At 42.4% G+C, this 11,473-nt stretch overlaps 1 protein-coding gene and 1 long non-coding RNA gene across 3 annotated transcripts in view; one reads left to right on the top strand and one right to left on the bottom strand.

Moving 5' to 3' along the window:
- PPP1R21 (protein phosphatase 1 regulatory subunit 21) overlaps window positions 1-11,473 on the bottom strand; it is a 39,218-nt gene that overhangs the window by 12,639 nt on the left and 15,106 nt on the right. For both annotated transcript variants that reach the window (XM_083733302.1, XM_083733301.1), the window contains exons 8-16: window positions 10,293-10,345; window positions 8,652-8,801; window positions 7,294-7,395; window positions 7,115-7,203; window positions 5,823-5,959; window positions 4,775-4,867; window positions 3,819-3,946; window positions 2,214-2,366; window positions 629-721 (exon numbers count right to left, since the gene is read on the bottom strand). In XM_083733302.1, coding sequence (XP_083589428.1) covers window positions 629-721; window positions 2,214-2,366; window positions 3,819-3,946; window positions 4,775-4,867; window positions 5,823-5,959; window positions 7,115-7,203; window positions 7,294-7,395; window positions 8,652-8,801; window positions 10,293-10,345 — 998 coding nt within the window. The remainder of the gene's footprint in view (window positions 1-628; window positions 722-2,213; window positions 2,367-3,818; window positions 3,947-4,774; window positions 4,868-5,822; window positions 5,960-7,114; window positions 7,204-7,293; window positions 7,396-8,651; window positions 8,802-10,292; window positions 10,346-11,473) is intronic.
- LOC310842188 lies at window positions 5,898-7,108 on the top strand. Its single transcript, XR_014562980.1, has 3 exons — window positions 5,898-5,989; window positions 6,216-6,263; window positions 6,359-7,108. It is a non-coding gene; the product is annotated as an uncharacterized lncRNA (long non-coding RNA).

The following is an 11,473-nucleotide window of genomic DNA, read 5'->3' as shown; positions in this document are numbered from 1 at the left end:
CATCCCTCTTCCCTAGGAAGCCAGCAGAGCAAGAGCCGCTGCGCAGCTATCGCTCTTGCTCTGCTGGCTTCAGTGATAGCTGTGCAGCTTGCTCTGGCTTTTCAGGGAGGTGGGAGAAGGGACAGAGGGCAGCCCGTCACTCCATTCTCCCACCTCCCGGAAAAGCCAGCAAGAGCCGCTCTATCTTTAAAGAGCTGCGCCGAGCGAGCGTGTCTGCGGCTCTTGCTGGCTTTTCCTCTAAAAACTAGGTGTGTCTTATAGAGCAAAATATATGGTAATTTTTTTTACTAATATTTTGTTTATAGGTGCACATTTTGTGGGAAAAAATCCATTAAAAGTATGTATGTAAATACAAAATAGTATTTTTCTATGTATTGGAAGCCACCCAGAGTGGCTGGTGAAGTATAATAATAATGATGATGATGATGATGATGATGTGTGGATCAGGCTTACAAAAGAACAAATGCAAAATTGGCACAGTCTGCAAAAACTCACCCATCAATTCCCTATTTAGAGATGCATTGCTATGAGCATTAAATGATGTTAGGAGAGTGAGACTATCAAATTTAATACAGTTTCAGTGAGCGCACTAAGCTTAGGAACAGCTACGTGTCGGACGACTGAATACCTGCTGTGCAAGGCCTTCTCTGCTCTCCGTGGAACTCAGAAGAACTCTGCGGTTGGCCAAGGCCTCTTCATAAGGCACTGAATCGCAACATGGCTAGAGCCAAAAGATATACATGACTTCAGTGAGTTGGGTTACATATGGGAAGCGTTAAGTTCCCCTGCCCGCTTGCTCTCCCTCCCTCCCTCGCTAGCAAAAGTATTTGTTGATGCTTTCCAGGCCCTTGGTGGCAGAGATCTGTGCCTGGTATATTACACTTTTGGAGGGGGGGGGGGAGGCAAAGAACAAAGAGAAAACACACAGCTGCAGCATTGCTCTGAAGTGCCTTGGGCAGAAAGCAACAGAGGAAAGCCACTGTGCATTCCATGCGTGGACCGGATCTCAAACAATGAATGAAAACAGCTGCATGTCATTCAGACGGCAGGTTTTTCAGCTGGAAACACCATCGGAAGTCCTGTCATATAAGCATGAAGGTAACAAAAGAGTTGTGGGAGATGCTGGCAGCAGGCAGAAAGAAGGGGGAGGAATTAGGATGGTGTGAAAATAGTAAAAGAGAGCCTGAAACAGGGTGACAAGGGGTCTAATGGGATGCTATGGGAGTTAGCATGCAACAGGTCTGTCCTTAAAGCAGCTCCTAGCTAATGACCAAGAATCCCACTCAACTAACTAAAATTTGGGAGCTGCCTCCACTGTCACTTTTCTTCCAGCTATAAGCAAAAACCCAACCCACCCACGCCCACAGGCAATCAACTAACTTACAGCAGCTTGAGTTTTTAATATTTCACATTTCATTAGATTAGTCTGGGACTGAAAAAACACAACTCAGCAGATTCATGTGATTTATTTGCCACTGAACCGCACCACTTCAGACAAGAGGTGGAGTGAACTCTATATACTGTTTGAGTGCTCCTCCTTATTTTGTTTAAAGTGTGACATGATGGGATGTGGCAGGGTTCTGTGCAAGGAGAAGGGTTCTAGTCCTACAATGCAAGTCTGTGGCTTAGAAACTCCAAAGTCGCCCAAGATCGAAATTTGTGGCATAATAAAAGATGCACTCGTGTCCCTCCCACTCTATGGTTCAAGTGAGACAAGGAAGACAATAAGCCTGCAGTGGCCTCATCAAACTTTTCAACAGCTCTAGTTACACTAAACTCCTAATTTGCTCCATCCCCAAACAAACCTTGGCCTATGCAAACATATTGATCCTGTCCTGCTAACAAATGTCCATCATCTCTATTCGACTACTAAGCTGAGAGACCACCCTGCCCAGATTTTTCCACACATACTAATAATGACATTCCATCCATACAGCCTGCCCCACCCAGCCATATTTCCATAAACAGAGAGCGCAAAGGCTGGTGTATATTGGTCTCGTATATATCCAACAATCATCACGCTCCACAATCTTTCCTACAGCTCTGCCCCAAGCAAGTATACAGCTCGGGAACAAAAAATGATTTCATCAGCAACAAAGAACCACTTATTCATGGGCGGAGAGAATCCAATCCCACATCAAAAGGATTTTTAGAGCGTGTCCAAGGGATCCAAGTCACTGCACTACAGCTATTGTTCTTGAACAGGCACAAACCTTCTTCAGCAATCTCATGTAAGCAGCTGCTTTCTTCTTGTACTGAAGCATGCACTCCGCCGAGAGGGGGTTGATAAACTCCATTCCTCCCTTAGGCCCATAGCTCAGCGATGCAGTGAAGCAGTCTAAGTTATTGCTGAAGAATGAAGCAACCTAAACATACAAATGCAGAGATTTAAAACACTGGGCAAGTTTGGATAGTTTAGAGCTAGAAGAATGAGATGCAGAGAGAGTCCTGAGCTTATGTGTTCCCCTTCATCCTACTTCAGCAAAACCACAAGGAACTTGGAACCATTTGCTTACATTTTAGATTAACAGCGTGTTGCAGCATTTGCGGTTTTTTAGGTTTGTTTTTGGGGTTTTTAAAGGTGAGCTGTGGGGACATGAAAGAGGTGTGCAAGGCATGCCTGCAGTGAAGGTTTCCTCCTCATATAATACTAGAAAACCAGGCCCATCTGAGCTGTGTGAGATTCAGGACAGTGAAAACGAAATATTTCTTCATACAGCCCACATTTTATACCATGGATTTTGCTCCAGGGTGATGTGACAGCAACTAGCTTCACTGGTTTAAAAAGAGGATAAGACAAATCCATTAATGATAAAGCGATCAATGACTTTTATTCATTTATTTCTTTAAAACTATATATTGCTTGATTCATGGGGGGGGGGAATATTTCAAAGCAGTGATGGTTACTTGCGAGAAGCCAAGTTACAGGGAACCAGGCAGAGGGCCTTCTCAGTAGTGGCACCCACCCTGTGGAACGCCTTCACACCAGATGTCAAAGAGAAAAACAACTACAGTGGTACCTCGAGTTAAGAATTTAATTCGTTCTGGAGGTCCATTCTTAACCTGAAACTGTTCTTAACCTGAGGTACCACATTAGCTAATGGGGCCTCCCACTGCCACCGCGTGATTTCTGTTCTCATCCTGAGGTACTGTTCTTAATCCAAGGTACTATTTCTGGGATAGCGGAGTGTGTAACCTGAAGCGTCTGTAACCCGAGGTACTACTGTACCAGATTTTTAGAAGACATCTGAAGGCAGCCCTGTTTAGGGAAGCTTTTAATGTTTGGCGCACTATTGTATTTTAATATTTTGTTGGAAGCCGCCCAGAGTGGCTGGGGAAACCCAGCCAGATGGGCGGGGTATAAATAAATTGTTGCTGTTGTTGTTGTTGTTCTCCTCCTTGAAATATTGGAGGCAGTGTGTCTCTGAATACCAGTTGCTGGGAGTCACAACTAAGTGCTTCTGCACTCATGCCCTGCTTTGGGGCTTCCCACAGGCATCTGGTTGTCCACTGTGAGAACAGGATGATGGACTAGATGGGTCACTGGCCTGATCCTGTGGGGCGCTTATGTCACTGCGTCCTTATGAACATACTTTCTAGCTGCACAATTTTATACCCCCTAAGCTTTACCTTCAAGGAATGCATCACAAGAACAACAACTTTCTGCTTTATAAAGATTCCCAATTTGTGACAATAAAAGAGAACTTTTGCATGAATTTAGATACAGATACATCACAGAGAGGCTGCAAGCTCGTGTTAGTTTCACAATGCTGATTTAGGCTGCTGTGACGGGCACTTTGTGTAAGAAAAGAAGTTACCTTGCCGGCTCCGTTTGTTAATGCTACCACAGATGATAAGATGCAGTCGTTGGTGGTGGTGAGCTTCTGTGTGGCTGTGGGCAGCTCTTGCTCCAAAGCAGCTTTTTGACTATAATGCTTATAAATATCTAAAACCAGAAAGAATGAACTTGCATCAGTTGTGTACATCGCCCTCCGAACCTCTCATTCAGATCCAGTCAGAAAATCCCATTTCTTGCTAAATGTCGCTTTTTCTACCTAGGAAAGCACTTTCAAAAGACAGATACGACTATCTGTGGAGACAATCCTACAGAGATTAAACTTTCCACATGCAAAGCATGCGCTCTACCACTGAGCTAGCTATATTTTGAGCAAATCCCGATTGCCTGGCACACCTAGACAGCAGGAAAGAAGAATATAGTAGGAAGTAGCTAGAACCGCTTCATTATTGAGTATTGCCCTTAACGAAAATGGACTTCATATCTTCTGTTTCAATGTAGTTAGGCAGAACTCTTTACATTATGCTAGAAATACTTAATTTCACTATAAACCTTGTGCTTCAAACCTTACAGTCCAATCCTGTGGATATTTTCTTGCAACACTTTCCCCTTATTTCAGTGGAGAGCCAGTACTGAGTAGTGGAGGGATACGGGTTCAAATTTCCACTCCATGGTAAAAGTCAATGTAAGCCACCCCTGACCCATTTCACAGGGTTATTACCAAGATACATTACCAGTATTTATTGTTATTTTTGCATATGGTTGAAAAATTGTATCAGTAAAAAACAACAACACTGTATTTGAGTATGATTTGTTTCTCCCTTTTGTTGAAGCACATACTAGGTAGGCCGACCATGCAAAGGCCATTAAATCTTTATAACATCCACCCACCACCCATAAAGTGTTAAGTGACCAGGGCGCTAACGTGTCATTTTTTTAATAATAAAAAAAAGCTGTATATCCTTCAGCCAGTCTCACCTTTCATGACATCGTGAAATCCATTAAGGGTTGAAGCAATGTATGTGAGCAGAGTGCTGAAGTTTGTACGAAGCAGACGGTCTGGATTTGTACCTGGGAGTTGTACAAAGAGCAGAAAATCCAAATGGAATGACAAGTGTCAGGGAGAAAAAGGGGCATTTTCCAAATAGAATAGTTCCCACCAGCAAAACAGTTTATAAGAGGCCTGGTTTCGTTAAAAGGGTGGGGGCATTTTTGAATTGCAGTCGGTTGGGCTAGATGACCCCTGGGTTCCCTTCTAACTATACAATTCTATGAAGGATTGCAGCCTTCACAAACTTGGTGCCCTCTGGATGTTCTCACCCCTAGCCAGAACAACCAACTGCAGGGCACTAGGTTGGCAAAGGCTGCCATAAAAGAGCAATATGCAACCAGCGATTATCCAGCTTCCTCAGTCCAAAACAGGGAAGAAATCAGAGTCCCTTAAATTTTTGAAGTTCACGAGAAGTTCAGATTCCTGATCAAGTGAAGAATTTGGATAAGGCTGGGGAGGGAATCCTATAAATACTACTACCCATAATCAAATTATGGAGTATTCCAACAAAATCCCTTGATTCGTTTCTTGTCCACTTTCTGTAAAATACAAGTCTCGCTCTTATTCAGTGTTGATTCCAATCTCAGTACACATATAAAAACACTGTACCTACAGCTTAAGGAAGTTTTGTTCAAAAGAAATATATATATACTAGCATTGTTGTATCTGGAAAAGCCCAGGAAAGGTACACAACCAGGGGATTGATCACTGGAGCATAATTCTTAAATATTTATATCAGAGTCATACTAGTGACAAAAAGGCAACTGCTCTCCATGGCCTACAAATCCCTAGATACCCCAGATCCTTTCATACAATAAACGGAGGCAATGACATGCATGTAAGTTGATGTTGGTCTGGCAAAAACAGAAGCACCCACCCACCAGATTCAATACTTATCACACTGAATTTTGAAATTTTAGATCCTGCAATATGGTATTTCAGCTGCCCTGGTCTGCTGCTGCTGCTGCTACTTACTAGGTAAGGCAAGAAGATTAATGTAGGTGTGCAACTTCTCAAAGACTGCAGTCAGCTTCTTCATGTCTCTCTGAAGCTCCATGTTCCTGGCTCTTAACGCAGCTGTGCAAAGAGAAGATTCACACTCTTCTTCCAAACTAGGAACATATGAATTTATGTTTTTAAAAGTGAGTATTAAGGTGGTAGTGGTTGTTTTTTTTAAAAAAATACATGATATTCAGAAAAGATGAGATAAACATTGTGGGGCACTTTTCTGAACAAGTGGCTATTGAGGGTTTGTTCAAAATGTCAAAAAGGAACCCATATCAATGCTTCAATGATACATAAATTTAAGCAACTGGTTGAAATGCTGCTGTTTGCATTCCTTTCTCTTTACTATTTTATTAGTTTTAGGTGAGTTCTTAGCATTGTACATTGCCTTTGACGCTTTGTGTTGGAAAGGTGAGTTGTACGTTTATAAATAAAATTTAAAAGGCAGACAAAGAATCAGTTAAAATTACTAAACTCGCAAACAGTTCTGCTTTTAACTTTGTCAGGCGCCTTCATCACTTTCACCTGGCGGCATCCACTACAGCAGGCTATAGGTCAGTGAGGAAGAGAAGAAACCAGGCCATTCCGCTGGCTCAGATGAGAGACCAACAACTTCTCTTTCTGTCTCTCCTTGAAAAACTTTCTGCTGCAGTTGATTATTTTAAGAACTCTGCAACTAAGAACTAGTGCTTGAGGGTTTTTTCCTTCTCCCTTCAAAATATTTTCCTCTTGTGCTATGTATTTTTGATAGTAAGTCTGAGGATAGGGGCTGTCTTCTTACTGATCTCTGTACGTCAGTCTTGCAACTTTTTTGGGTTAAAGAGTGAGGTAAAAATGCCCAAATATATATACACAAATAAATATGAAGATGGCTCTCTAACAAGATGCATGGGCGAGAATGACATTTATACGAAAGCTGCTAAAACTCTGGGTGATATTCAATGTTAATCACATTAGTAGATCCATTGTAATCAATGTATGACCATTCGATAACACACTGCACAAGAGATCCTGAGTCACATTAAGCAATCTAACACTGGAAGCAATGCCCTCTCAGACAGATAATGACAGTTGCTAAAATAAAATAAAGTAACTCCCCACCTCCCGCCGACACCTTTGAAATATTCATTGTCAAATATCATTATGAACATTCTCAAGAACCAGAGGTATGTTACCATGCTGCTCTCAGACTCTTAATATAATTTATGAACAGCACACTGAATTATAGTTCCCATTGTGCAGATCAAAAAGGAGGAAAGTACCTTTTCAACTGATAAGGAAGAATCTTCCTGAGAAAGCAGACATAAGATGCTAAGTAATCAGAAAAGGATTTCAATTTCACAGTTGTCTCCTTTGAAGAGAAAAGAAGAAAATGTCTCTCAGGTATTTAGTAGCAACCTGTCTCATACACGGAATGTGACAATAAGGACAACCATATTACCAGAACTGTGACAGTGTCCTCAGTGATGCTCTCAAACAAGTGTAGCATTCCTTCTTCCAGGGGGCGAACATAGGATGCATTTTCATGAAGGTACTGCGAAAACTAAACCAAGAGAGACCTGTCAGTGGTTCCAGCAGGCACTGCTTGCGAAGTCAGGGAACTATTTGGCATTAAAACAGATTACCAGCACTGCTTTTGAACTGCTGTATGCCAGGGGTGCGGTGGACAGATTATTTTGGACTATGGGGGCTGGGAGAGGGAGGAAGTTAGAGAAAGGGAACATTCAGAAACCCTGAAGCAAAACTCTTTGCAGGCATTTTGGCCAAGGGAAGTTAAGATGTATTTTATTTTATTTACAAAACCATATCCTGTGACTATTTACCGTATTTTTCGCTCTATAGGACGCACCCGACCATAGGACGCACCTTGTTTTAGAGGGGGAGAACAAGAAAAAAAATATTCTCCCCCTCTCTGCTCAGCGCCCCTTCAACGAAGCAGCAGGAGAAACGGAGCCCCTTCCATTTCTCCTCCCGCTTCGCTGAAGGGGTTCTGCGCAGCTCTCCCTCTCTGCTGAAGCCAGGAGAGTCTTGCTCTTCTGGCTTCAGCAAAAGGAACCCAAAGCCTTCGGAGCGAAGTGGGACCTCCTGCTGCGCTCCAGAGGCTTCAGGCAGCTATCCCTGAAGCCTGTAGAGCGAGGGGGGTCAGTGCGCACCGACCCCTCTCGCTCTCCAGGCTTCAGCACTCCCTCTGCGCTTCGGAGGCTTCGCGGTGCTATCACTGAAGCCAAGAAGCTTGCATTCACTCCACAGGACGCACACACATTTCCCCTTAATTTTTGGAGAGGAAAAAGTGTGTCCTATAGAGCGAAAAATACGGTAATTATAACCCACAGCTTCATCACTACAGAGTTCCCTAAGGCACCTTACTGTTAAATATTTTCAAAACAGAGTACATATAAAAGCAATGCAGCAGCAAAGGCTCAGAACATTACTGCCCAACATCACATAACAAAGTTTTTTTTTAAAAAAAAAAGAATCTGGGAATTATTATTTTTATTTTTATTCTTCAACTGGCTTTCCAGCATCTTGGACAGAGAGATAACTGCTCTTTCAGCTGGAGGTGCCAGGGATTGAACCTGGAATCCTTTGCATACAAAACAGCCGTAATGTTACCTTGGAAGACATGTGTGGTGAGAAACTTTCACCCCATTCTGTACAATTTTGCACAAATAAAAAAGGAGATTGTTTTAACAGCTACATTGCATCCGCTGTAGAAAAATGCAGCAAGCTGGCACATAGTGTGCTTATCGTATGTCCACTTTAATCTCTTTACGTAAAGCTCACCCCAAGCCAGCTTACCTTCTGATTTAATGGCGATATTGTATCTGTGGCGGAATCAACAGGGAAAATCTGGACTCGCTGTTCTGTGTAGGTATGGAAATTCAGAAGGGCCGTCACCAGGTCTTGAACAAAGGCCAGCGCTTGGCCAGCAAGGTCACGCAACTTCAACTGCAAGGTACAAAGAGCAGTGATGCAGCTCACTCTTATTTTGATGGAGAGCAATCTCTTTTACAAAAGGCCTTTCCCAGAAAAGCTCGTAACTGAACAAACAGAAGATTCAAATATGACAGACCTCCTCCCCGCTGCAAAGGTTCTTTGGCTGAAGAAGCAGATTAAGAGCACTGTGATCTGATTGTATCAGGGCAAAATCTTGATGATAATAATAAATTTTTATTTGTACCCTGCCCTCCCCAGCCGGAGCCAGGCTCAGGGGGGCTAACATCATGAAACTAAGACAGTATACTAAGAACATAAGAACAATCAATTAGTTAAAATACATCTTAAAATTAGTTCAGAGCAAATTTAAATCTGGACAGATGGCAGTCCACGGGTAAAATTGAGAGCGGTTAATATTCTTCAGAGCCAACTGTTACCACTGGTCTTATAAAGGACCTGTGAGCGGGCTAGGAGGCCTCTTTAATGCTTGTTCTTATACAGAAAGAAAAGAATCAGACTGAACCCCGACCAAAGGCCTGGCAGAACAGCTCTGTCTTGCAGGCCCTGAGGAAAGATGTCAAATCCCGCAGGGCCCTAGTTTCTTGTGAGAGAGTGTTCCACCAGGCCGGGGCCATGGCCAAAAAGATCTTGGTGCTTCTCATTCATTTTTCAGCAACAAAACCAGAATGCATTTTGTGGTGGGAATGAAAGCCAATATACTAGGCATCCTTCTATCATCTTAATTGTTTAGAAGACCATGTGCAAAGACTTGGACAGCAGCAAGTTTTACCGTATTAAAATCTCAACCTAGAGAGTTGGAGCAGTGCTGTACTTCTGTTCCTCATCTACAGCACTAATGCCAAGCTCTTTTTCAGTCTTGGTGGGTGGGGCTGAGACAAATGACTTTTTGCCATCTCCAAGGAGCAGAATTCTGGGAGAGCCCGTTCTACCTCTGAAAACAGGTGGCTGCTCTTTTGACCCTTATGTCAAATTGCTACCAACAGCTTATACGTAAATCCCCCCTTCTGCAGTCATGAATACTTGGGAGGCATTAACTAAGATCTGGCAAGATGGGGAATCCCAGGCAAATGGTGATAAAGGGTGGGCAAGAAGCAAAGGACTTTGGGAAAAAATGCTTAATATCCAACATGCTTCAGATCTCTCAGGTTCAAATACAGTGTAAACTTCAAATACAGTGTACATTTCAAATACAGAAGTTGAATCTCTTGTATGATCTTCCACAGTATGAGGAAATTGAAGACAGTATAACAAAAGACTAAACTTCAGTCCTTGATGAGGTGCCTGAGAAGTCCGAAATGCATTGGATATTAAAATGTTCCTCCTCCCGCTTTGCTTCTTACTTTTTTCCACCCATAGCTAAGAGAGAACAAGCATCCCAGCTTTACAGTTCTGTGGTTCTATTATTTGCTCTGCACCATCCCAAAGCCTTAAGCCAAAGATGGTGCAAACCTTTTAGGTTAATAATTTAGATTTATTACTCACCTGTCGCCTTCTACTGTGTAACGGCACATTCAAAGCATTATACTGGCTAGACCCTACGAAAAGAAGTATTACAGCAATTATTTTCTCTCTCCAATCCTCCTGCATTGCCTTAGACTGTTAAACCATTCAAGAACAGAGAATCATCTTTTACAAGGTGAACGCCTGACTCCTAGAGCTAGTAAAGGCTAAAAATTCAAATAAATGAATAGGATATTGGCAGGTGCATGTGTCATTACTGAATAACACACTTCAACCCCGATCACCTTTGGATTTCTAAAGTTCTTTTTCAACAATATAGTAGCATGATATTGTTAAAACTATATCCCACCTTTCTGTCTCAAATACCAGGTAGGTCAGGAATATACATATAAATAAATGGAAGGCCACCTTAAGGCTACAAAGAACTGAAATTTGAATTGAGAACTTCCTAATTTACAGCTCAGTTTTTTTAGCAAATACAGTGCACAAATCCATTTATATTAGGCACATGGATTTATTAGTAAGCAATGCAAATGAGACACCTAAATTAATGGTAGGCATTAATCCATAATACAAGCATCTATTTCAGTCGTTCCGCTTGGCAGACTTGCAACATTTGCCACACACCTTGTCACCGTAAGCTAATTAAGTTTCTGGATGCTCAGGTGGTAACAATAAATTCAAGACAACTTATAAAATGCCCAGCCACGTCAAAGCTAAATTGGGGAAATAAAAGACAATTAAACCTAAACCCACACCTGGCTTAATTCCCAACAAGCTAGCCTTAAAAAAAATCAACCACCAAAGCTTAGCAGCATCTACAGAGGAGCATCTACAGTAAATACCTATCTAGGTGCCATTAACAATCTGAACTTAGAGCACAATAGCCAGTTTACAAGAGCATTTCTGACCACAAGGGCAAGGGCAGGCAACTATTATAGGAACGGAGACTGCATTCCCTTGAGAAAAGTGATCGGGGCCTACAAAAACCAATGTTGGCAGGAACACCCCCTTTTCTCTCCTTTCTCATTCATACACATTCATAGCAGAGAGTCTACCTCTCTCTGGGATGTCTCCAGCCTCTCCCACTCATTTATATGCTCTCATAAACAGGAATACAACAAAGCAGTGGCTAACACAAAGCTGGGAAGTACAGGGAAGACCTCTTCACCGAGTGACCCATGGGTTGCCAGCCTGTGTCT

The sequence above is a fragment of the Podarcis gaigeae genome, assembly GCF_964106915.1.
Source record: "Podarcis gaigeae genome assembly, chromosome: 3".
In the NCBI taxonomy this organism is placed as follows: domain Eukaryota; kingdom Metazoa; phylum Chordata; class Lepidosauria; order Squamata; family Lacertidae; genus Podarcis; species Podarcis gaigeae.
Note: the sequence above shows the minus strand (reverse complement) of the source record. Positions and strands in the feature narration are given on the sequence as shown.